The 26,691-nt window shown below is 47.4% G+C and overlaps 1 protein-coding gene across 2 annotated transcripts in view; it reads left to right on the top strand.

The window, feature by feature from the left end:
• The window catches only part of MGAT5 (alpha-1,6-mannosylglycoprotein 6-beta-N-acetylglucosaminyltransferase), a 335,937-nt gene that overhangs the window by 300,204 nt on the left and 9,042 nt on the right, over positions 1–26,691 (top strand). For both annotated transcript variants that reach the window (XM_044242594.1, XM_044242593.1), the window contains 3 exons: positions 5,644–5,760; positions 12,322–12,396; positions 24,069–24,226. In XM_044242594.1, the coding sequence (XP_044098529.1) occupies positions 5,644–5,760; positions 12,322–12,396; positions 24,069–24,226 (350 nt within the window). The remainder of the gene's footprint in view (positions 1–5,643; positions 5,761–12,321; positions 12,397–24,068; positions 24,227–26,691) is intronic.

The following is a 26,691-nucleotide window of genomic DNA, read 5'->3' as shown; positions in this document are numbered from 1 at the left end:
CACCCATTTCCAGAATTTAGTCATCATTCAAAACAGAAACTATGTTCATTAAATGCCAACTCCTCATTCTCCCCTCCCTGGTAACCTCTCCTCTGTTTTCCCTCTCAACTTAAATTTTCTGTGAAATCACACAGTATTTGTTCTTTCGTGACTGGCTTGTTGCACTTAGCGTAATGTTGTCAAAGTTCGTAGCGTGTGTCAGAATCTCATCCCTTGTTCGAGGCCTGGATGATATTCCATTTATAAATACACCACATTCTATGTATCCATTCATCTGCAAACACTTGGGTTGTTTCCACTTTTTCTCTGTTGTGAATTCGTGTACAAGTATCTATTGGGTTCTCGCTCTTCATTCTTTGGGGAATAATATGTTCAAGTGGAGTTGTTGGAATTTACTTTTTATGCATTTTGAAATAGTTATAGTCTTAGGGAAGAGTTGCAAAAATAGTACAGAGGTTAGGTGTAATACTTTCAACCAGCTTCCTCTGATGGTAACACATTACATAACTACAGTACAGTTATCAAAACTCGTATCAAAGAAGTGAGCCCTGGTATCACAACATTGCCTAAACTACAGAGTCTAATTGGACTTTGTCATTTTTTCCACTAATATCCTTTTGCAGTTCTTAGATCCAGTCCAGGACCCCACAGTGCATTTACCTGCCCTCTCTCCTTAATCTCCTCCAGTCTGTGACAATTCTTTGGTCCTTCACTGTGTTTCATGACCACGACACTTTGAAAGAGTACCAGTTGGCCTTTCTGTATGCCCTTGCCCACTTTGAATTTGATGGATGTTGTGTCTTGGTTACTGTGTGATGATACATTTTTAGCGAGAATATCACAGAAGTGGTGTGGCCTTCTCAGTGTGTCCTATCAGGGGGCGGGGGCATGATATCAGTATGTCTAATTACTTAAGGATGTTCACTTTGATCACTTGGTTCAAGTTGTGTCTGCTGGGTTTCTTCACTAGAAAGTTACTAACTTTCTTTATATTGGGGGAAAAAATATTTCGAAACTATGCAAATATTCTGGTTCTCTTCAAACTTTTGCTCATTTATTTTTTACCATGTGTCAGTGGATCTTGCCTACAGCAGATGGTGGTTCTAATGGTGGTTTTCTTTTTCCCCTCATGATGATTTTTTTTGAATATGTGAAGAGCTAAGAACCCCATCTCTTTTTACTGCTATTTCTATAAGCCTTTTGGAAATGATCAGTCAGAAGTATCTTAGACTACATTGGCTGCTGGCACCTTTTTGTTATTAGTCATTCTAAAGATTCTGATGTCACTTTGTTTCAATGGACTATTTTTTCCTGAAAAAAAAATTAGGACGCTCATACACGATCCATTTCCCAGTGAATGTTGTAATGTCACTGAGATCAGAGCAGCTAGTGTGAAGTTATTGAGGAAAGGATGTTCATCATTTCCTGTCCATTGTCATCACTTAGTAAAGTGCTTCTCATTGAGGTGGTGGAGGTTTTCATTCTTCATGGCATGAGAAGAGACGAGGCATTAGAGCTGCCCCCCAGGTGCTTGGTGCCTCCCATCCCTTCAGATGATTCCGACAGTGCTTAGCTGGGACTCTAGTTAGACTGGCCCTGTGGGATCCTCTCCGTATTTGCTCTGCAAGTGACCTTGCACAGATGACTCATCAGTCCTGGGTTCCAACGGGGGACCAGGATGCCGAAGGTCAGTTGACAGATGTGCATTGTGTCTCCATGGGGTCCCTGGTACTAATGGCTGCATTGGGGAAACTTATCAAGACACATTTCCTGTTTTCCAGGAGCTCAAATTTTGATATGGAAAGAAATAACTAACTCAATCGAGGAGAAAATGTCAGCTTGGAGTTGTGCCAGGTGGAGAATGTGCTGGGTTAACCGAAAAGGGGATATTGGCAGAGTTGTACTAGAAAGAAGGAGGAGAGAGGGGTTTCAAGCTTAAAAGTTATGAATGTTGATGAGTTGGAGGGAAATCCCCAGAAGGTCACTTTGCCTTATGCAGGAGGGCTGGTGCCATCTGATGGCCATCTCCTCTGCAGGAGACAGAGCAGGCTGGGAGCCAGCAACATCACAGAGTGAACTTGACCTCAAGGCCAGGTGGGCCACCCACTTGGCTCTTTCAGCCCACAAAAGCCACAAAATTCCCCGAATCAAAGCCACTTTTCAGTGGGAGAGGGCTATCAATAGTCATGTAGAAGCCCAATGGTCAAAAATCGCTAGAAATCAATTATTCTCTTTTTTTTCTGCAAATGGAAAAATTTTAACCCAAGTGGACATAATTACAAAGCTATTTTGTTGGGCCCTTGCTAGTTTTTCCAGTTAAACAACAATTGATCTATATGAATCAATCTGTATAAATTGCAGTTATGTCCCTTCTTTGTCTTGAAGAGAAAAGAAGTCCAAATTTCTACAGGACAGTTTAATTTTATTTCTGTCTTTTCCATTGGACCAATTTTTAAAAACCATGGTGTATACTCTAGGGGAAAAGTTCCATATGCCTTAAGTAATGTGGTCAGTTCAGGTTATACTTTCAATGTGATATAAATTGGATTTTTATCTTTATGTTGGGAAACACATTAGTAGGTTCTTAATCATTATTTGGACATTTTGTAAATCATTAGAAATTCTCTGGCTTCAGGGCTTTTTTCCATAAGGAGAACTCATGTTCTCCTTAGAAATTTAATAGCCACTCTGAAGTAATGTCTCCTATTTAATAAGATTTTCATTACTTTTACAAACTATACTCCAGTAAATTTACTGATTGATATATGGGGAAGGAGCTCAGATCAGACGGTTCTCAATAAATTAACAGGGAGGAGCATAACATTCAGAGGGGAAATAATGAATTACAAAATGCCTTACTCATTAAAATTAAGTAACCCTCAGTAAATGTAAATGAATAAAACGATAATGGCTCAGCGTTCTGTATTTTCCAAGTGCTTAGCGTAACCTTGCACATAAGCAGGGACCTGGTAAAGGGGAGGGGAGAGAGATTGCCTATATGTAAGTGGCTGCATAGCGACACTGATGGTAACTTCAGTTTACCCTGATTCCCTTGGAAGATTTAATCAGTTTGTTCTCCAGGCCACCAAGTGAAAACAGTGTGACATTTTACTCGTCCTCAGAAAAGCTCTACTGCAGGCATAAATTCAATCCTGGGATTTTTTTTTTTTTTTTAGTTTGGCAAGTTTTAGGAGCATAATTAAAAGACTGTAGAGTTTACTTCAGGCTTCTTTTCGCCTTTGTCTCAAGAACCCAGTTGGTGCTGTAAAATTGTCACTTTCCTTTCCATCAAAAGCTAATGCGTTGTTGAAGGATCTTGATTTGAATTTGCTCTGCTCTTTCCTGGCTGTGTGGTCTTGTGGAATTGTAAATCCATATAAATCTCAAAATCCTCACAGATGCATAGGAAAAGGGATAAATAATGCACATGCAGGTGATCAGCTCAGTGCCTGGGCCAGCCAGAGGCCCCACTGATGCGTGTTGAATCTAAGATGTGTACTGAGGGGAAAAGACACGGACGCTTCCCCAGCTCCATGCAGCTGCTGCGGTCACCCTGTAGGTTCTATCATTGAACACATGGCAGAACAGAAGGAGGGGGTACGTATCTGAAGAATGGGGAACTGAATGGGCCAGGAAGGGGCATGATTCTGGCAGAGGGGTCAGGAGCAAAGATATTTCTCCTCAGAATCGTGATTTGCAGTGGCTCAGTCAGCATCTGACTCTTGATTTCTGCTCAGGTCATGATCTCAGGGTCCTGAGATCGAGCCCTGCATCAGGCTCCGCACTCAACAGAGAGTCTGTTGGAGGAGTCTCTCTCTCCCTCTGCCACTCCCACCGCCCCCTTTCCTTCTCTCACTCTCAAATAACCCTTTAAAAGAGAGAAAGAGAGAGAGAGAGACTCATGATTTCCACAAGAGGGTGCCAATGACAGCTGGAAGCTGAGGCCCAGTAACTTGAGCTCTGGGTTTCCTGCCGTAAGTAGTGCATGCACATTGGTGAGGTAGGATATGAAGAATGGTGGCTAGGAGTGAGATGGAGAGAGGCCAGTGAAATCACCCCATCCCCTGTGTATACTGGAGTCTGAAGAAAAAGAGAACCAACTTTGCCTCTAAAGCAATAGCCTCAGCCTTACTAGACCCAACACCTGTTTCTCCCACTAATGTGTTGTAAGATCTACTTTTCTGTCCTGAAATAAAATTCATCAATAACATACCCTGCCTACATATGAAATTTCAAGAAAGAATGATTCAAAATAATTTGCAATAAGGAAATACATATTTCAGTGTAAATATAGTCAAGAAATAATACCCATACCCAAGAACTATAGTAGCAAAGGTATCTCCTGCCTCCTTACAATGAGTAAGACATTGTACTTAAGAAGAATAAAACATTCAACTGAACATGGTTGGCCCTTATATGGTAAGGGCTTATGGTTGCTTAAAAGTGATATCATAAAAGAGAGGTTGGTTAAAAACTGCCTCTACAATATAGACGGATACACAAATATGCAATTCCCATTAATGTGAGCACTACAAATACAGACTGATTTGGGCATGTCGTAATGGAGACTCACCTCATCTGAGTGACAGTGACATGGTCGCCCTGATTTCTCCAAAGTGGTAACAGCTTATGGGTGAAGTTCCAAAGAGAACAGAGTAGGAATATCCCTTGATTTACATGGAGATTAGGTTCCTGGGAAATTCAATGTATATTAAAACTGGGCCAAAGAGTTGGATTCTGTGACCCCACATGGAAGCTCAGCAGGGCAGGTGGAAGCTGATTAGGGAGTGGACAGCCTGCCTCGTGAGGGGTCTACGACCCCCAGTCCTCAGCCACAGGTTCACAGCTCCAGGCAGCACCCCCAGTCTTTGTGAGAACTGAAAATGCTCTCATGAATGTCCAGAAAGCTCCCTTCCCATTACGCCCTGAAAGGATACAGGCATAAAGGTGGGAGCCAGTTTGGGTGGTAAATTTAGCCGTCAGAGAAAGGACCCTTCAGGAGCAGAGAATTGCCAGCTTTCATCCTGGGTTGCTTTGGACCCTTTGTTCTTAAAATAAAAGCTCCGATTTTAGAGCTTTGCTGAATCCAAATTGTCTTTATCAGTATTAAGGCTCCAATGTGATGCTAATGATTTGTCCTGAAACCATTCCAAAATTCTCTGTTTTTCTGGTAGCCTTATTTCTCTTTCTTTACATTTTGTATGTGTCATTACTCATCCTCCTATGACTTTAAAGCTTTTGGCTTTATTGTAGTTTTCTCATTCCCTGTGTGTCCTGATCCATGTCTTGTAACAGATACCAGTCTGACCGAGGTGATTTTCAGGGCTGGGATGTGACCAAGAGTTGAACATTCCATTGTATCTTGGTGCAGCTTTGGGGGTTGAAGCCACCTATTGGGGGTAACAGCCACCATGGCGCCTGGTTTTGACTTTTCCAAGTGGGATTCAAGATGCAGAGTTATCACTCTTTTATTGCTCTCTACTTGTGGGTTCTCAGGAGGTTTTGATCATCAAGGAAGGACAAAAATGTCTTGTTAGCTACGCAAGTACAATGCCATAAAAAGCATAACGCTTCATCTAGCACAGAAGGCTTAAAAAAAAAAAAGTATTTGTGAGACTGAGGTGCTTTGTCTCTCTCTTCCAGCTGACGTCGCAGCATCCTTATGCTGAAGTGTTCATCGGCCGGCCCCACGTTTGGACAGTTGACCTCAGCAATCAGGAGGAAGTGGAGGCTGCCGTGAAAGCAATTTTAAGTCAGAAGGTTGTGTTTTTTATTCCATTTTTCCCCATCTGTGCTGTGACCTGAAATGTGTGGAAAGCCTCACAGGCCCTCTTGTTGAGTAACTAGAATATTTCCATGTCAGCTTGACTCTGGGATTAGAAGAGCCACGGTGTAGGATTTGGCCCGTGGAGGGTTCATGGGTGCGCTGGCAGGTGGGAACAGAGCTGATGCCCCCTGTGTGTGTGGATTCTCCGGAAGCTTTTGGCATCACTGCTGGATCCCAGATGCAATAGTAGGACTTCGAATTATGTTTCTCTCACTCTCACAGAGACCAGGATACACAGATCTGCTCCCCTGCCAAAAGTAAGAATGATAGGAGGTATTAAGGAAATACTGGGAAATGTTTTTATATAGCATTTATTTATTTGACTTTTTTTTTAAAACCTAAACACCTAAATAGAATTTTGTATAAGTAACTGACATCTCCGGATTCTCCTGATCCGTTTAGTAGGTATTTATTAAGTGCCTACTGTAGGCAGAGACCCTCTGAGCCACTTTAGGGGATACTCACTCCCATAAACATAGTTGAGGCTGGCTTCCTGCCTTTAGGAAGGCTTACTGTCCAGTGCGGATGGGCCAAGTTAACCTCTCCCAACCCCCTGGACTGCCTTCCACATTGGTGGAACTGCTCTGTATACTCCCCCTACTACACACTATACTCTCTAACAGTTATTTAGGGGAAGCAGTAGGGGCATGGTTGTAAGGAAGACAGCCTGGAATTAGCTTAGGGCTGGGGTTCCAACCCTGTCATTTACTAGCAGTGTCCCCTCGGGCAGTTATGTAACCTCTGAGTCTTAGTTTCTTCATCTCTTTAAGTACTGTTACCTACTGTATAGGTGTTTGTAAGGATTCAATGAGGTCATGAATATAAAGCCCGTTAAGTGTAGCATCTACTGCATAGTGAGTGTTTAGTTGGTATTATTAAGTCACTATTAGTTTTACACATATAGTATTCTTATTTTTGTTATCAACAGTCTGGAATTAACTAGACTGTCAGCAACATGAGGGATGGAAATTGGTCTGTCTCGCTGCTCTACTCTGTATCCAACATAGTGATCTACCCAATGGATGGAGAAAGAAAGGAATAGGTATTTGCCGAATGTGTTCAGTGCCAGCGACAGGCAAAACATGGAGAAGTGGATATCGGGGGAAGCTTTCTGGAAAATGCAGCACTAGATTAAGTCTTTTAGGACAAGTAGGAATTTGCAAAGCTGAACTGAAAAGTGGACCCAGAAGGACCCGGGTTCAAGGCACAGTGTGAATAAAGGGGAAGAGGCTGAGTGGAATGTGACCCTACCGGCTTGCCTCACTGTCTGCCACACATCGAGAGCTTTGCCACTGGAGAGTCATTCCTGGGGAGGCTGATGGTTCTGTCTTTCTTTCTTGAGTTCCTGAGTCCCTTAGGGTATTAGTTTCTCAGGACTACCATAACAAAGAACCACAAACTTGCTAGTTTTAACAACGGAAATTTATTCTCTCACAGTTTCAGGACTAGAAGTCCAAAATTAAGATGGCAGCAGAACCATGCTCCCTCCTAAGCCTGGAGTGGGGGATTCTTCCTTGCCTCTTCTGTCTTCTGGAGGCCACAGGCCTTGCTTGACTACTTGCAGCTGCAGCACCTTAATCTGTGTGTGTCTGTCTGTCTCTCTGTTCCATTCTTGGAAGGACATCAGTCTAATTCAGTAGGACCTCATCTTAACTTGATTACATCTGCAAAGACCCTATTTCTAAATAAGGTCACATTTACAGCTACTAGAAGTTTGGACTTGCACATTTGCTTTTGGAGCAACATAAATTCAACCCACATCACTTGGCTAAGTGCACATATCCCTGGAAAAGGAGTGATTTAAAAGGTAACATTAAAGCAGAAAATCCTTGGATCATGGAGTACAAAACTTTTTAGGTGATAGGTCCCTTTTGTCAAACAAAAATCTAATGGGAAAGCTTGATCCAGAAGCACAGAGTGAGACAGTGGGTTGTCTTTGCTCATGGCTACATGAAATTGACTCTCTTCACTCTGTGGAAACTCTAGTGCTCTACATTTTAAAACTCAGATCAACCTTTTTCCACCTTAGTCCCAAAATTATTCAAGACCATGTGAGAAAAAAAGTAATTAATAATAGTAGCTTTTACATCAAGAGAACCTCTTTCTACACATCTACAATCACTATCTATCTTTATGAGCCTTATCTCATTTCATCTTTATGAACATTGTTTCACACAATTCTTCTACAGATGAAAAGATTGAGGTTTAAAGAAATTAAGTAATTTACCCAAGATCACATAGCTAATAAATAGTAAAAACTGGATTAAAGCCTAGGTCTTTTTGACTGACGTGTTAAGATAATACAAAATTTAGAAAGGGAAAGAAGTAAAGGGGAAGATAAAAGTGGGAATGAAAACTGAAGTAATTAATGTGCTTAATACAAAAACTATTGTCATTAAGATTATGCTTCTTAGGAATGGGTCAGAAATTGAATGCCAGTCTTTCTCATATTTACTCACAAGATTTTAAATTATGTGACACACAAACAGCAAGGTAACGTGACCCATCATTAAGAGAGGAAACAGTCATTAAAACCAGACCTAGAGATAGCCCAGATGTTGGAACTTACTAGAAAGCAACTTCAAGATGCTAAGATAAATATATTGAAAGTTTTGGTGAAAAAGATAGACAGTATATATGAACAAATGGGGAATTTCAACAGAAAGCTAGAAACTTTTCCTCAAAGCCAAAGCAAAAAATACTAGAACTGAGAAGATACTGGAAATGAAAAGCTCTTTTGGTGGCTTTATCAAAAGAGTGTACAGAGCAGAGGATAATATCAGTGAACTTTTCAATATCAATAGACTAGAGGAATTTTCCAGATTGAAACAAAAAGAGAAAAATGAATGAAATTAAGAAAAAACATAGGAGACGTATGGGACAATATCAACAGCCCAATTTATGTATAATTGGAATATCAGAAGGAAGAGAGGATAGCCAGAAGATATATTTAAAAAGATAATGGCTAAGAATTTTCTGAAATGAATGGCTGACATCAACCTGCAGATCCTGGAAGCTCACTAAACTCCAAGCAGGATAAATATGAAGAAAAACAAGTATACATCATTGCCAAAGTGCTGATAACAAAAAATTAGGGGCAAAAATCTTGAAAGCAGCCAGAGAAAAATCCATTATATTTAAGGGGATAACAGTATGAAAGACCACCAACTTCTCATCAGAAATAATGGAGACCATAAAAAAGGTCCCTTGAAGGCAGAATGTGTAGGGTCTTTAAAACAGGTCATGCTGGGCACCTGGGTGGCGCAGTGGGCTAAAACCTCTGCCTTCGGCTCAGGTCATGATCCCATGGCCCTGGGATCGAGTCCCACATCGGGCTCTCTGTTCAGTAGGGAGCCTGCTTCCTCCTCTGTCTCTTCCTGCCTCTCTGCCTACTCATGATCTATCAAATAAATAAATAAAATCTTAAAAAAAAAAAAAACAGGTCATGCTAAGAATTCTGGATTTTATTTTAAGTATGATGGAAAGTTTTGACCAGGGGAATGGCATGACCTAGTTTATATTTTAAATCAGGAGAAATTGCAGAATGTGTCTGACTTAAAATCCTATGGTTAGTAGATAGAGGAGACAGTCAGGACCGAATTCTTGGTCTTCTGGTACCTTCCAAGATCATCTCTCATTGAGCGATGCCAAGCCACCACTGTCCAAGCTCAGCTGATTTCTGAGAGCTATTCCCTGTAGGAATTGTACTTGGACTTAGAGCAGTCAGTGGGTGCTAGAAGAGACAGGACATCTCACAAGAAGGGAAGTAAAAAGAAAGGGAAAGAAGAGGTGGGAAAATAAAGGAAGTTTTCCACAGCCAACAGGAACTTCACAGTGTAGCCTGCAGGCTTCCTTCCTGTGGCCATGTGAGCAGTGGTCCTTTCCCACAGACCAAGATGGCTAAGAATATTTCCCCCTGTTTCTCCACAACTGGCCCTGCTTAGGTTGCTCCGTAACTGGATGTGCTGTCAGCATTCCCTTTCATTCCCTTCCCCAAGGAGGCCTTGACTCCTTCCTGGAGGATTATCATGCAGAAAATTACCCCAGGCCCCTGCTCCGGCTTCTGTTATAGCCAAAGCCAGGAGTCCGGAGAACTTTCCCACACAGAGGGCCCCATTCCTGTCCGCAGCAGGATGGCTAGTGGAACCCGCTGGCAGGGGTGGTTTAAGAATACAATTACCTTTTTTTGGTTTGTGTTTCCTTTATAGGAAAATAATTTGGCTTCATATTATTTAAAACAGTGAATGGGCTATCAAGCAATTAATGAGTCAGCATCCCTTTGGTTAAATTGGGTTTGGTTGGTAGGAGGACACAGAAAGAGTCATTTTTCTGTGTTTATGCACTGAGCCCTTTGAATTAATTCATTTCCATGTCTAAAGGCTGCCCTTTAGAATAAGTTGTAGGAATGATCTCCTTCCCACCACATAATTGGATCTGTTGATGTCGTGACAATGGCCACCGATATGTTATTTCACTCCAGAAATTCTACTTGTCACCACATAAATGATCCTAATATGCCAAGTTGTCTGTCATGGTTTCTTTCTCTTCCTTCTGTGGACCTTTGAGAAGAGACCTATCTGCAGGCCAGTCATAGTAAGCCTCTAGAATCACCTGCAAAGGATGAGTAAACAAATATCCTCTGAAAGGAAAGAAAATTTTGCCTTTGGTGTGAAGGGTTATGTCTGGGTTGGAAAGGGCACAGCTCATGCAAAAGCTTGAGGGGAGAAGGAGCAGGTTTGCAATACTGAAGTCAGTTTTCTGAGTAATTTGAGCTCTTCTGAGGTGCTCTATTGAGGAACGAGATGGCCTGTGTTCTTTCAAGAGTCCTGCCCTGATAGTATAATACTTACGGCTCAGCCTCTTTCACTTCTCCCTGCGCAGATGTAGGCAGGGATGCCGGAGAGAAAAACTGCGTGATGCATTATATGATCGTGGGTTTGAAGATATATTATGAAATTAATAGTCATGGTTAAAGAAGAGTTCATGTGTAATGTGTGAATCGACACAGAAAAAGAGGGGAGAAGGTCCCCTGTGACCACGGGAGGATGTCTTCTCTGTCAACTGTCCCATTTTCCACAGGCCTCAACGCACAGGCATTCTGTCCAGCTCTCCACCCTGTACATTTGAGATTGGCAAGTGTAGGACTAAGTGGTGTCCCTCTGTCCTATTGCTGGCAGGTGCCCTTGGGCTCTCCGAAGCTGTCCCAGACTGGATTGCTAGTGAATTTGTCCCAAATGTAAAGTGAAATTTCCATTTCAGATTGGTAATGCTTGCTGGATGCCCCCAAAACACAAGCCTTATACTGTGGGCACACACACTGTGCAGCAGAGACAAAAACCCTCAAGTCTTCGCCATCCCCAGGTGTCCAAATCATGATCACATTGCCTCCCTGACCCCAGAGAAGCACCTTCTGGAATTTCCTCCTGCCTTCTGATAAAGCTTGGGCTCCTTAGTATAGAAATCCTTCTGTGGAAATCCAGTGAACCTCTTCTCAGCCTTGTCTCCCCAGGCTTTGCCATCCCACGCTCTACCCACCTGCTGTTCTTGCGTGTCTAACCTCCTGCCGCTCACACTAGCCAGAATGGCTTCCACATCTGGGCTTGCCAGAATCCTAGCTGGCTTTAAAAGCCCAGCATGAGCAGAAGTCTGCTTTGACCTTCTAGCCTCCGGGCCCCTTGGCTGAACTCTTTGTGGCACTTTATGACTCTGTTCCTGCCCCACACATTCTTTAGCTATGAGCTGACCTCACCTTCGAGTGCCGACCAGTGCTTTCCTCACCATCCTGGGTCCTTACCCACTCATCATGTGCCCTTCTCCTAGCATTGAGCATACATCCATTCAGCAGGTGTTTGCTGCCTTCCTCCGTGAGCCACACAACCCAACAGCCGTGGAACACCTGCCCTCTGGAGCTTAATCTCTAACTGATGATGCTCCCCACCTTTTGTAGAATGCCTACTGTGTTCCAGACACCAAACTAAGCACTTTACTTTTTTTTTTTTTTTAAGATTTTACTTATTTATTTGTCAGAAAGAGAGAGAGAGAAAGCACACAAGCAGGCAGAGAGGCAGGCAGAGGCGGAGAGAGAGGCAGGCTCCCTGCTGAGCAAGGAGCCCGATGCGGGACTTGACCCCAGGACGCTGGGATCATGACCTGAGCCGAAGGCAGCGGCTTAACCCACTGAGCCACCCAGGCGTCCCGCACTTTACTTTTTTTTTTTTTCTTCACGTGACCCTCACCACAGCTTAAAAGAGGTAGATTTTTCTTCTCACCATTTTGCCCATGAAGAACGTGAGGCTCAGAGGTGGTGGGCACTTTGCTCAGGGTCCCACAGCTAACCAGGAGCAGAGTGAGGTTGTAAACCCAGGTTGGTTACCATCCGAGTTCATAGTCCTATCCCCTCTTGAGGCACGTGAGTGTGCGTGAGTCAGGGGAGGACTGGGTAAGTGTCCTTGGTTCTCTGTCTCCTTTCATGATACCGTGTTCTCCTTCTACAGATTGAACCATACATGCCATATGAATTCACATGTGAGGGAATGCTACAGAGAATCAACGCTTTCATTGAAAAGCAGGTAAGGCTCTTCAGAAATCCTTTTATCCCATTACCACCGGGGGCTCTTATGAACATCTAAGAGCTACCGTATTTCTGTGGTTATTTTCCTACTTTGCAAGACTCTAGAAGCTGGGTAATGGCTTGATGGAATTCTGAAGCATGCATTGTCATGGTCATCCAAGAGACTTTGTCCTAGTTAAGAATGTTCTTTATGAGGGCGTCTGCATGGCTCAGTCGATCAAGTGTCTGCCTTCAGCTAAGGTCATGATCTCAAGGTCCTGGGATCAAGCCCCACGTCAGGCTCCTTGCTCAGTGGGGAGCCTGCTTCTCCCTCTCCCTCTGCAGCTCCCCCTGTTTGTGCTGTCTCTCTCTGTCAGATAAATAAATACATTCGTAAAAATAAAGAATATTCTTTGTGATTGTGGAAGGTCAAAGTGGAAACTTAAAATGGGAGAGACTGGATAGTCAAGGCAAAGCCCTCCTGAACCATCAGACCTTGCGCTGAATTGGTTCAGAGGGACATCACGAGGACTAGAGTGAGTAGCGGAACAGAGAGACAGTTCACTGATCCTGCCTGATCTTTGTTTCTCACCCTAAGAAAGGCAGGGGCTGAAACCAGGGGTTTCTAAGCCTTCCTTTAATATGTGTTCAATAATTCCAAATATATTAGGATGTCTTAGTGGTTTTCAAATAATCTTTTCAAACATGACCCCTTTTCAAATGAAACGTTACATGAAGCCTAAGAATAAAACAGATAAAAGGAGGGCTTCAGTGCTAAAGTGAGGGAGGGGACCCAAGAGTCCACCACGCCCAACAGAGCTTGCAAACTCTGGCTTGTGCTTGTGACAGTAAAGGCCAAGAGCACCACTGGCATCCTTCTGTAACATTTTAATTCCTTGGTCTTCAAAAGCAGCTCAGAGCTACAAATAGACAGATGCAGAACCCCTGTGCGCAAAGCACTATGAACTCCTTGACCACATTTCAGGAATGGGGGTCTCCTCTTAAAAGGCAAAGCAAAGTGTCTTGGGATGATCAAGAGATCTTTACACAATAGGGGATGAGGACCGTGAAGGCTAAAATAGAAATAGTGTGTTGTAAATGTAAGTAGTGTAGGCAGGAGGTCCCAGGTAGGTTTCGAAGGGAAAGTTTGAGGCAACAGGCTGAAGAGCCCCAGGGCAGTCCTGGACGCTGCTGTTGGAGAGGGAGAGCGGTGGGCAGAGGCTTAAGGGAGGCATATCTGGTATTCCGGGTGCCTGTTCATGGCCAGAGGGCATGCTGTGCAGCCCCGCCATCTGGGTTCACAAGTTTTTGGTTTCATGATTTGGGTGCCTTACTCCGCCTCTCTGGGCTTTAGTTTCCTCTCTTGTAGAGTAAGGATAATAATAGACGTCATGGGGCAGAAAGTGCTTAGTACAGGGCTGGTCCATAGTGTTCCATAAATGCAAACGAGTACTGTTGATCACGTAATAGATGATATTGTGTATCCTATCACAGTGTATTATTATATTGCGATATCATAGAATGGGGTATAATATGACTAAGCATCTGAATCACCGTCTCATTCAGTCTTCATGTAGTGCCTTGATTGGCCACGACCTCATCAGCATCCTAACTCGAGCAGCCCTTTACGTGCAGACTTCACAGGAGTGCGTATGGAACATGTCCCTGCGCGTTGTCTCATTCGGTCCTCCCTGTATCCCAGGAGGCAGCAGGAATAGTCCCCTCTCTGGGTGGCGGGACCAAGATTCACAGTCTCGGGCTAAAGTGTCATGGACTCCAGGTTCGATGCTGGTTTGGTCTGAGTGCAGGCGTGTCCTCGCAGCATGGCCAGGGCTGCGGGCGGGGGCCGGTGTCCCGGCGCTGGGCTTGTCATCTTCATTCCCCTTCCCGCAGGTGCCGAGAGGACCTGCGGGTTCTCCGCTGGCAGGGAGTTTTAAGCTGTCACAGCTCTTGTCACGGGAACCAATCTGAGATTGTAGCAGGATCCCCGCAACTGCTTCTGAAACCCGATTCCTCCCCTCCTGTCTCCACTTCCTCTTGGGGAAGATGGTTCCTCGCTGCCACGCTGCCACGCTGCCACGTAGAGAGAGACTCTTCATCAGGTTTATTTGAAGATTCTTGAATCACAGCCAGTCCTTAAAAGTTCTCCTGTGGCCTGTTATCTGTAACTCTATTACCAGCTTTCCTTTCCAACAGGAAGGTCGCATTCCCTAGAGTGACCGGGCACCGTGCCCCATAATGCAGGAGCATGCCTGGTCTATTCCCCTCCATACCCCACGCAGCCTGCCCGGCACACAGTAGGTGCACAGTAACTCCCATCTGAAGGCATTAACAAAAATGAATGAGCGTGCGTGCACGTACTTGTGCTTTTCATTCACGTGTCCCAGGTGCCAGAAAGCTCATCTTGGACTTTATGATTTGGAATACACGCTAATTAAACTGCCCTTGCACACCGCTCCCCAGCACAGACTCCAGCAGAGCCCACTGTTCAGACATCCAGAGCTTTCTGTTTTGTCTGCTATGGTTGATTCTCACATCCACTGGGGAAATGTCAGCCATAGTGCACTGTGGACTGGGCCGGGGCCTCAGCAAGATGGGAGGGAACGAGTCCCCATCCTCGGGTAGCTTCAGGCCCCCCCAGAGAAGCCGTTCAGGACCACAGGCCATGCCACCGCCATAGGGCCGGACTCTGTAACAGTGATGTAACCGGATGCTTAGGGATCGTACCACTCAGCCTGCAGAGCAGGGAAGGCGGGGAGAGATGGGAGAGTGTGTCCAGCAGCATTTTGTGCGAGATGAGTCCTTGACAGCAGACAGAGCGGTTATGAGAAGGACTGTACAGGTCAAGACAAAAAGGTCTGGGGGAAAAAAAGAAAGGATGATGAGTTATCGGAAGCTGAGTTGTGACCGAAGGGAGGTGATGTGAGAGACAGGGCTGGAGGAGGAAATAATTCATGAGTAGATCCTCAGGCTCCGCCAAGAATGCAGATTTGATCCGGGGATAGCAGGAAGCTCAAGAAAGGTTTTAATGCAGGATGAGGACAGTGAGACTCAGATTGGTATTTTAGGAAAATTCCTTCTAGAAATCTTGCATTGGGGGGCATTTCCTGTTAAACATTTTCTTGGTGCTGCTACACAAGCCAGAAAGAGGCCAATTTTGAGTTAATCCAGGCCTCCGTGGAGGGTTTTGTTGAGGCCATAATGTTCCCCCAACTTTAGAGGGGTACGGGAGGTCAAGACCCCATTGATTCAGTTTTGGTCTTCAGCCTCTAACAGTTCTCTCCAGGCCTCAGTATTTTAGATCTCAGGGTATTCGTTATTTTTTTTCAGCTAGAATTTCATCAAAGAGCAGGGAGACTGGAACGAGGGGTGTTTCTGGTGTGAACGGAAAGCCTCGAGCTCTGAAGATTGGTGGCAGCTCAAGCTTCCCAGCCCTTGAACTGTAGGAGCGCTACAGCCCTAATTAGGCTGATCTCTGCCTTCAGAGTCTTCCGTGTGATCTGCAAGGGGAACAAGGAAGCTTTTATCTCAGAACCTTTTCAAGGTTGTCCATCACACTCACCCACGGCAACGGGAGCCAGGGGAAGCCAATTGACAGCAATTGAGAAAGCCCCAGGCTTCAGTGGTTGTTGAGTGGCTGACAGCTGGAAATCTACCTCATACCCAGCCAACCCTGGGCTCACTCACCCAGTGGGAAAGAGTCGTGACTTGAGGGAAACCACTTGCTTTTTTCCCTTCATGCCCCAGCCCTGCACACACCACCACTGCTTGGTTGTACTGGAAGTGTTGATTTGGGTTGCATGTTCTTCCAAATCAGCACTCTGTTCGAAGGGCTCTCTCCAGCAGTGGGGGAGGAACTGTGGGGTGGTGCCAAGGCAAAAATCCCTTGTAACCTCAGATCAAGAGCAGCATTCTTCCCTAACCTGAGTGTCCAGGCCTGTTAAGGTTCTCGTGATGCATTTCGTGGGAAAGATTTAGGTATTTGCCTCAGGCCAGAGGGGATAGAACAGGTTCTTTTGAAGGAACGGCTATGTTCAGGTTGCTTTCTGCAAACCATGCCTATGTTCCTCATTCCTATTTTCTTTATTTCCCGTCAAGATCCTGTAAATGTGCAAGATGATTATGCTTGTATTATTTTGCAAAGAGCTGTGTAATTCATGTGAAAAACGTTCCAGCGATATGGAAGGAAAATAAGTTAACCTCAAGAGCCACTGTGGAATCAGCTTCAGCTCCTGGGAAATCTGGTTTCTCTGAGCCCATCTCGAACTCCCCAGCGAGTGTTCTAGATGCAAGGAGAAGCCTGGTAGTGAATCCAGATAGTCCAGGGTAGCAAGCAGTGGTGGTGGAGCAGACAGGTTGCAGGGGAAGAGGAGGAGGAACTGGAACCGAAAAGGGAACAGGGTTAGCCCTAGATTGGGGAATGTTTGCTCTTTGGGGAAGTGAACAGCTCCTGTTGACCTAGCCATTCCTGATCGCAGATACTGACTAAAGAGTGCTTAAGGGCTGGAGGCCCCACTCTCCATGATCATGCGCATGTTCCTAACCTCCCCATCCTCTTGCTTCTTCTGGGCAGTGCAGATACCTACCCCAAAAGGTTGATGGAGGAATCAATAGACTAATGCAGGTATAGGGCCGAGAGCAATGCCTGACACTGAGTAGGGCCTCGGGAAGCCTCAGCTGCTTGCTGCTGCTGGAGCCCAGCCCCCGGCCAAGGTGTGCTTTTCAGGGAGCCTCATTGAGACAGAAGTTACAGACCAAAATTCACTCCATGTAAGGATACAATTTAACAATTTTTTAATCACATTGATAAAGGTGTGTGGTTACTGCCAAGGTCTAGTTTTATAGCATTCCCATCCCCCCAGAAATCTCACTTGATACCTCTTTTGCAGTCTTGGCCCCAGCCCCTAGGCATCCCAGGTTCTGTGTTCTGTTCCTGGAGATTTGCCTTCCCTGGAGATAAATGGCTTCTTGGACTGTGTGATGTTTATGAGGTCCATGCACATTCACGTATCAGTACTTCATTCTTTATGGTTATTATTATTATTATTATTATTATTGCTGACTAGTGTTCCACTGTGTGGCTCTGCCACTGTTTATTCCTGCATTCACACCTGACGGACGTGTGTGCCACTCCCACCTTTGGGCGGGTGTGAAGAGTGTGTGAACATTCCCACGCCTGTGGATGTGCACTAGAGGATGTGGGAGGTCTGTGGCTAACTCCTAGAGAAGTGAGCTTGTTGGCTCGTTGGTTTGCACATGTAGAGACCAACCGTGGAGATGGATGGCGACAGCTCAGCATCACAGCCACCTCCTGAGTTGTACCTGTGTAGACACAAATCTACACCCACTGCTGGCCGTGAGCCTGGCAGCCACCTGGGGACAATGTTCACTCCTTTAAGGACAGCACAGGCTGGAATGGGAGATATCACTGGGCAACTGAAATGTCTTTAATCCGGTCAGTCATTATTTATGGAACACCTGTTTTGTGCCAGATCCTGGGCTCTCTCAGCTGTAACAGAAAGAACAAATATGTCCCTTACCTCTCAAATAGCTGATGGAATTTGGCTCAAACCCCAATTTCAAGGCCTACAACCTGTCCCTTTTTTTTCTTTTGTCTTTTTTGCCTCCCAAACTCCTGGCCTTACTTCCTCTAGATCCCACCCCCAGACCTGTATCCGCCTCTGTCTCCTTGACTGCACAGTTTCTGCAGAAATCCACTTGCCCTTGCTGTGTCGGGGACATAGTAACTATATGGTTTGCCCAGGACCCGGAGTGGGGCTGAGGAGAGCCCTTCACAAACAGCCAGGAGAGAGGGCAAGCCAGCGCCTCATGGGGAGGGGCGGGGGGCAGCACCCTGTCATCTTCTCTGCTCTTTGGCTGTTTCTGGGAATCACATTTTCTCCACACTGTGACTTGGCCTTTGCGACAAAGGCAGCGCCCTTACTTCTGTCCACAGTAAGTTGTCTTCGCTTGGGCAAATGTTGCCTATTCTCATAAAGTTCCTGATAGTAAACCTTTCTTATGAGTCACTTCCGGATAATTTCAGAAGAGTCAAATTTAGGGGAATTCGGTGACCTATTGAAATAATTGTTAGAGAGGAATGCAGATGTTCTGTGTTCTAAGTGGGCTTGTTAACCAGGTTGGAAAACTATTAAGTCTCATCCTGGCTCTAGAAAGTCTCTCTGAAGTAGAATATTGTTCCTTTCTACTTTTACTGTTAAATCCCCTGTTCAGCCGCTCTACATTGTGCATCAGCTATCCGCAAAGCACCGTGTTTGTGGGAAGCCAGTAGCTCCTATGCAGCCTACAAAACCCAGCCCAGAAGTCCCTACTACCTGGAAGCCTTCTCTGACTGCTTCCACCACACTTCCCATCCCCACGAAGTTAATCATTTACCTACTCTGAGTGGCCTTTACATCCTATTTGGACATCTGTTTTCTGCTGTTCTGTAATTTTTTAAATGTTGGCCTCAACATTTAAGAGCCAAAAATGTATGCAATGACTCCATGGGACCTCCGGGACCCCACCTTCGCTATTTCTGGCCCCCACCATGCACACTCTCAGCTCCTACCGCATGCAACTCCCTGCTCCTCCGGAAGCCTGTGAGACACTCCCTTGTCACTGCCTCTGATCCTGGTTTGCCTGTGCCTGGAATGTTCTTCCCAGATCCATGCAAATATCTGGGTCTTTTCTCAAATGCCCCTTCTCAGTGGTGCTCTATGTGGACACCCTCTCCCTCAGCAGTCTCAATCATTTTTCCTCACCTCTTTCTCTTCTAGAATGCTTACTACCTTTGAACATATTATATATTTTTTTTCTGTCTTTCTCATTGAATATAAGGTCTATGAAGGCGGGAGTTTGGTGGCTCCTTTTTTTCATCAGTACCCAAGGGCTTAGAAAACTAGAAAAGTCTCTTGCACGTAGTAATAGTAAGAGCCAACCTGTAGATGGCGTTGTTCATCTCAGGTAGTTTTTTGAACACTTACCAACACCTATGATTAAGTTTAATTTATAAATTAGGTACAATAAGAACGTAGAACTAGAACAGTTACAACAACATACTGTAACCCAGGTTACGAGACTGTGGTCTCCGTCCTGGTATCTCGCTGTGCTGCGCTCACCGGTCTTGTGATGCTGTGAGGTGACGAATTGCCCGTGTGAGGAGACGACGCCGGGGAATGACGCAGGCGCTGTGACGTAGGCGCTGTGACGTAGCCGCCGCTGACCCTCTGACAGTTTATCAGGAGGAGGATCATGTACTTTGAGATGACTGTTGACCTAGGGAGCTGAAACTGTAGAAGGCAAAGCTGTAAAGGCGTTCAAGGCGGGGGCAGTTCTGAACCCTTAGGCTTTTCTGCTTCTCAGCAAGTGTTTATTGAATGATGAATCAGTGGATGGGTGAGAGGAGGAGGAGACGAGGTGGGTGGGCCTTGCCATACTCGGCTGTTCTGAGGTGGGAGAAACGGAAGGCCTCTAGCCCCCCATGAACACCCAGGCGGGCTGGCCCCTGGGCATGAGAAGAGACGTACAGTTGGAACCGCTGGCTCAGTTGTGCCCTCTGGGTAGCTGGACGAGAGATGGCTTTCACGGGTCAGGTGTCATACCTCATCAGGCTTTCAGCGTGTACCCCCTGGACCTGGGAGCAAAGAAGGGTCTACCTTGGAGTATGATCTTTACCATCTCTAGGTGCCTCCTTATGAGTCACCTCGTTTTGTCTCACCAGAATTCTGTAAGGACTGAAAGACCTTTGTAGACGTGAAAGCAGGCAGAGAACTTGAGGGCCGTCAGTGGGCGTCCCCTGCTGGAGGCCACAATCACATCCCTCATGCCCACACTCCCTCCTGCCTCACCTGGTGTCCTGCTTACCAGGACACCTTCAGGCTCTCCAGATGGTTCACCAAGCCTTACAAAGGTCCTGCTGCTATTTGCACTACTTCTTATCCTCCTGGCCCCCAAGACAGACTGCTGAGAGGATGCCAAACCAGCCCACGGTGAGCCACGAGCCAGGGTGTCAGGGAACCAACAGCTCACGTGAAGGTGAGCTAATAAGCCTGCCTGTTGAAGGGAACCCTCTGGTTGACTAAGAAACAAGCCAGTGGGGCGGCTCCGCATAGCCTTGAGGCAACATCCCTTCGTGTAGCCTCCACAGCGCCTTCTGCTGGGTTCCATTTATCCAGGGCTGCCCTGGGCTCTGCAGGTGCCCACACTGCAGTGCCTCACACACACACACCCCCACCACTGTACAGGGCAGAGGTCCCCCACTCTGTGGAAGGGCGAGAACAAGGAGCCGAGCGGTTGCAGAGCACCTGCCGCTGACCAGCGTTTGGTCAGTTCTGTCAGCTCAGATCTGGGCCTTCCCACTGGAAGCACTTTTCCTGGTCTAACACAGCAGAACCTTTCCCCTTGTTTCAGTTTCACGAAACCCTTGGACTGCTCCACATACCACATAAGGCCAAGAACGAGTAAGAGACCATTTCTTAAGGGTCCACCAGACCGAACAGCTGTAGGGATACTGCCCTCAGGTCTAACTGCCTGTACACATCTTTGGAGAGATTCTGTGTTTTCTTACAAGCTGTAAAAGCCAGAATTGGAGCCTTCGACAGTGTGGGTTTCCAGCTCCCCAGCCTCACCCAGGGGTGGGCCACGCTGAGTCCTGGAAGCAGGGAGAAGGCTCCTGAGCCTCTAGTCATGTTCGGTGTAATCTGATTTGGTTTCCTAGATGTCCAGCCATTTGGTATGCTCACACACAGGCTTTGGCATTGCATTTAAAATCTCTTTATGATAATGCCTAAAGGCTATACAAGTTCTCAGATTGCTTCTAAAGAAGTAGAAGCCAAGTTGCTTGCATTAGGCAGCCAGAGAAACAACCAAAAAGCAACACTTAACCTTTTCCAAATATCTGTGCACCCGTTCAGCTTTGATCAATGACTCCATTGATCATGGTGTGTTTGGTGACAGCCATCCTCACAGGATGGACAGAACACCAAAGGGCAGCCAGTAAGCTTCTGTATGCTGCCAGGTAAGAGAGCCACAGCCACCAGTGAACTCCATGACCCAGTTTGCAGTGCCGTGGTCTGTGCTGTCATGCCATCCCCCTTAGTAACAGCTCCCCGTCCAGGGTTATTGTGCTGCATGGGCTTAAAATGCACATGGATTGCACTCACGATCATCACAAATCAGGTGCCTGGGTGGCTGAGTTGGTTAAGGGTCTGCCTTTGGTTCAGGTTATGATCCCGGGGTCCTGAGATCGAGTCCTACATCGGGCTCCATGGTCAGCAGGACGCGTGCTTCTCCCTCTACCCTTTACCCCACTCGTGCTCTCCCTTGTTTGCTCTCTCTCAAATAAATAAGTAAAACTTAAAAAAAAAATCGTCATGAATGTGAGGAGTTAGATAGGGTCTTCCATCCATCACTTTCAGAAGATTAGGCTGTGTGCTCATGTGTCTAAATAATCCAGCGTATTCCTAGCATCTCTGCGGTGTGAGGCTCTCTGGAGTCTCCTGTTTTCAGCTGCTGGGAATCCACTTCCGAGGTGTCTCAACCACACACAGCAAAGGGTTTCTGTCTGTTGGCCACCAAACTCACTCGGGCTCTCAAGGAATCCAGTCCCCTCACAATGAGAGTCGTGGGACGCGGAGGACCGCAGTGGGCTTGCCTTGCTCATTGGGGTCCCCATCATTGATTGGAAAAGGCTGGAAGGGAACCTGCCCTGCGTCGCCCTTCTCAGCAGATCACAGCATGGCCTCCTTCGGGAAGGAGGGAGACGCAGGGGCCATAGGAAGTCATCAGTGTCATCACCTTCGTTTTCCTGATGAGGCAGGAGGCGCCCTCACAGCCGCTACCTGCAGAGCCTGGGCGGCATTCCCTTTGGTCTTTTCTACTTTCTTTTGCTCACTAAAAGTAGTACAAGCACAAATTAAAAAAAAAAAAAAAAAATGCAAGCAATACAAAAGCGCCATCCTGGATGCCGCTCTGGCCTGATTTCTGCAGCTGCGCCCCTTCATTGTAAGGGACCGGGCAGAGCCAGAGCCACCTGCTGCTCCAGGCCCACCTGCAGTGCTCCACGAGACCAGCCCAGGGGGATGGGGGGCCTGAAACACTTGCTATGTGGGTGCAGGTTCTGGGAGCCCAGGGCCCTGAGCTTATAAATCCACTCCTCATCCACACAGACCAAAAACAGGAAACATGAGGACAAAGAAGATATTCCAGAAGGACATTCACTGGGAAAGGAATCTCCCTACCACTCCAGACTCCTTTCCCCTCTCAGTGGCCCCCATGCCAACCGGACAGGTTCTTGTAGGAGCATATGCACGTTCGTAAGCACCTTTCCAGCCTCTCTCCTGTCCCGTGCTTGGCACGCATGGAAACACACTCCACCATCCTTCACCCGGCTTCTTTCAGCCCTCAGGATGTCCTGAAGAGGTTTCCATGTCAGTACATGGAAATCTGTTCCATTATGGAGTATTGTGTTTAAACAGCTAGTGAAATACAGCTTTTAGATTACTTCAGATCTCTTGCTTCTACTCGAACACTGCTGCTGTGATGTCCTGGGTGGGTTTTTTTGGACCCCGTGTGTCCCCATAGGTCTGTAGGGTGAGTTCTTACCATAGAATTCAGAGCCCAGGATCCTGGGCAGCTCTGAGCACTCCCGAGGGTGCGCCCGCCCAGAAACAGTGAAGCAGGCCTGGCTCTTCAGGTCTCCTGCAGGGTTGTTGCCTTCTACAACTGGGGCAGCCTGACTAGGATTCCAGATCCAGTGTGTGAACAGAGCGAGCTCCCCGTATGGCTAGTGCAGGAGTTCCCACCGCTGGTGCCTGCTCAGGGTAGAGCCGGAACGAAAGCCTGGGGTGGCAGGGCGGAGAGCTTCCTGCTCTTTCCAGGCACTCTCTCCAGCCCTGCTTGGTCAGCACGCTCATCACCCCCCTGGCCCTTCACTGAGCCACACAGTCGGCTTCCTGGCCCACCCAGGTCTTCCTGCGTTCCCTCTAAAGCCTGAAAGTCACTAGCTCTCCCCCGACACTGGGCACCCCTGCAGCTGCTGGGCCACGGGCACCTCTCCCTGCCAGGTTCCTTCGCCTCCTGTCACATGTCCTCAGGCTGGTTCCCTAGTGGAATTAGCGCAGCCTTAAGACTGTTTTCAACTCAGGAACTCTGAGCCCCCACCAAGGCCCTGACCCTGAGGCGGGCCCCACCCGCCTTGCCTGCGGACCCCTCCATGTCACTAGTCAAAGCTAGCGCTTGCCCAACAGTGTCCCCCGGGTATCTGCCACATTAGGTGGACACTGAAAACGCCTTTGGATTTAGAGCTAAGAACAGAACGGCTGGTGAAGTTGGGCCTGGAGATGGACCTTCGGGGATGGAGGCTTCGAATAGCGGGACTGAAGGTGCCGGTAACGAACAGTCCCCATCCCCAGCAGGCAAGACGCTGTACACATGCCATGGGTTACTGTCACCCATGAGCCCTGCATGGACGATACTCTTGCCCCCTTTGTGGATGAGGCAGACATGTCCCTGACCAAGGAACTCGTCCCAGAGGAGCCCGTTCCCACCAAGCCTGTCCAGCTCCCACCTCCTGGCCTTCACTGCTCTCTCCACGGCACGGGCTGCCTCTCCTTGTCTGGGCCGCTGGGCAGGCCGGGATCCCCGCCTGAGTCCTTGCTCCCCGGACTGACAGCCTCCTTGTCATTGTAGGACTTCTGCCATGGGCAGGTGATGTGGCCGCCCCTGAGCGCCCTGCAGGTGAAGCTTGCTGACCCCGGCCAGTCCTGCAAGCAGGTGTGCCAGGAGAACCAGCTCATCTGTGAGCCTTCTTTCTTCCAGCACCTCAACAAGGACAAGGACTTGCTCAAGTAAGTGCTGGGGGTCATCAGGGCCAGGCCAGCCTCCAGCTCGCCTCTGGGTCATGTCGGAGTTGGGCTGAGAGGGACGAGCCTTAGGGAGCAGGTTGCGGCATGGTCCCCCCCACCCCGCCCACTGCCACACTCCCCCAGAAAGCTAGACCAGCAGTTTTGTTGTTTGGTGGATGAGGTCACCTGGCCCGCTGACAGATTGAGAGTTCGAACGCGGGTGTTATATTTGCAAAACTAAGGCCGGTGTTTGGAATCATAGTTTGTGGAAAAGGTTCGGTGTGTTCATGTTATACCCGAGAACCGCGGGAGTGGAGATGGGCTCAGAAGCACCACCCCGGGAGTGCGAAAGCAATGAAAAGTAAGGGTTGGGAGCTGGCACTGAACTGCCTACAGCAAGTCCCCTCACCACCTTCCCCCTCCTGCAGCCCCTGTACCCTCTTGCACTTGATTCCAGCACCGTTGGCACATGGGGCACAGCAGGGGCACAGCAGGCCTGACAGTGCTGGGTTCCACAGCAGGGAGGCGGGGTGGCATGGGAAACACAGGCCAGAGTGGCACCCAGACCCAGACAGGGCTTCCCTGGTGGCTGGAGTGCTTCCTTGGTGCGATCCCATTCTTTTCCCTTGGCATTTGCAGACCCCAGATTTCTATGTGAGGTTTCTTCTGGCCTCTGATTCATGACCCCTGTGAGTACTAAGTCTGTGTTCCCTGCTTTCATTACACCCACCCTGGGCCTTATCTGACTTAATCACTGAGCCCTCAAAAAGCTCTGGTGAAGAGACTTGCTGTCCCAACCCTAAATGCTCAGCAGAGCAGTGGTACCGTCCAGTTCTGAAGTAGAGATTTAAGAAATGGACTGTGCTCGCTGCTCGTGGCCTGCCTTTCTCCATTGCTGGCTTCCTGCCTTGTTGCAGTGGTCGGTCATCTGTGGTCATCTGTGCACAGATGGCTGAGCTAGCCTCGTCCTGGCCATATGTTGTCTTATTCTCAAGCATGGTATAAAACCCTTGTTCCAGAGAGAGCGTGGCCTCTCACATCTCGTCTGCGGGAAAGCACCTCTGAGTAGAGGTGTGGAGGATGCTGGGTTTTCCCCTTCTTTTTATGTGAAGACCGAGCTCAGAGACCACATTGATTCCACTATTAAAACAAAGGCTGGAAGAGAGTCAGCATGGCGCTGTCCTCTGTCACCACAGAAACTTTGTGAGAGGGGGTAGTGGTCTGCTACATAAAGAAAGATGGTTCTAGAAACTTCCTTCTCCATAGCACATATCCTGAATTCTGGTATCCCGGAAGGGGCTTCCTACTGGCTCCTTTGGCTACCTTCTGTAGCAAGGTAGCTTTTTGAGAACCCTGAGTATCTCTCTTTCTCTCTTTCTCTCTCTCTCTCTATGGAAGTCTGGATTTGCTGGAGGTAGATTAGGGACAGTGCACACACAGCTGTCTCCGTGCAGTTCCCATCTCCACCTCTGGAGAAGGACAGATGAGAAGCTGCATCCTGGGAATGGAAGCCAAATGGAACTCCTCTATAGCACGGCCCTTCCTTCCCAGCCAGGCAGGAGTCAGGGCTCCTGCCCGGGTCAGAGACTCAGGACCTGGCTCAGATAGCACAGGGGCCCACACAGCCGGCCTGTCTCCGGACCAAAGGTCTAGGTCCAGTGCAGGGATAGAAAGGGGAGCCAGTGGGTTAATTTTCTCTGTTCCATCCATCTTCTCCCCTATAAGATTAGGGCAGCCCGTATGATGGTGAGAGAATGTACAGCTGGTGCTCAAGACAGAGCAGAATGGCCCCTTCGTCCAGAGAGCCTTGGGCCATGGAGCAGGATTAAGGCTGCCAGGCTGAGACCAGAAAAGCCAGGCCCCTCCCCAAGCCTCCCTGTGCACCTCCTCATGCTCTGCAGAGCCCATTGAGGGCAGAGGGCCTCACGGAGCTGTTCCGTGGCTAAGCCCTGTGCCATGGGACTGCTTCAAAACCCTCTCCCAAACCCCACTGTAGCCATGTGGGTTTTCTCCCAAGGAGGCAGCACTGAACGCTAATTCCATAATAAATCTGTCTGAGATTAATTCCCTGAATGTAAGAGGCCTGTTGAACACCTTGTTCCTGCATTTGTAAATACTGATAATGCTGTAAAGCCCCAGCTATCTGGCGGTCTGTTGAGGGCCTGCTCCATATGAGGCAGTCCTGACTCATCCATATTCATGGCCAGTTAGCAAAATGAGTGGCTCCGACAAGCCCATGCTACTTTCTCTTCTCCACCTTGGGGCCGGGTTCTCAGCTTAAGCTCCTTTTAGGCCTTTGGTGCACATGACCTTGAAGAACGATTGAAGAACCTTGAAGAACTAACTGTCTATCCCTACTGTGTAGTAGGAATTTGCATCACATAGATCAGGCCCTTTGGAGTTTCCTGTGCTGTCATCTCGAATCAGGGGCAGTGAGGCAGCTGGTCGTGGAGCTACTGTTCACACAG

The sequence above is a fragment of the Neovison vison genome, chromosome 3 (assembly GCF_020171115.1).
Source record: "Neovison vison isolate M4711 chromosome 3, ASM_NN_V1, whole genome shotgun sequence".
Lineage (NCBI taxonomy): Eukaryota > Metazoa > Chordata > Mammalia > Carnivora > Mustelidae > Neogale > Neogale vison.
This window is presented reverse-complemented; position numbering and strand designations above follow the sequence as displayed.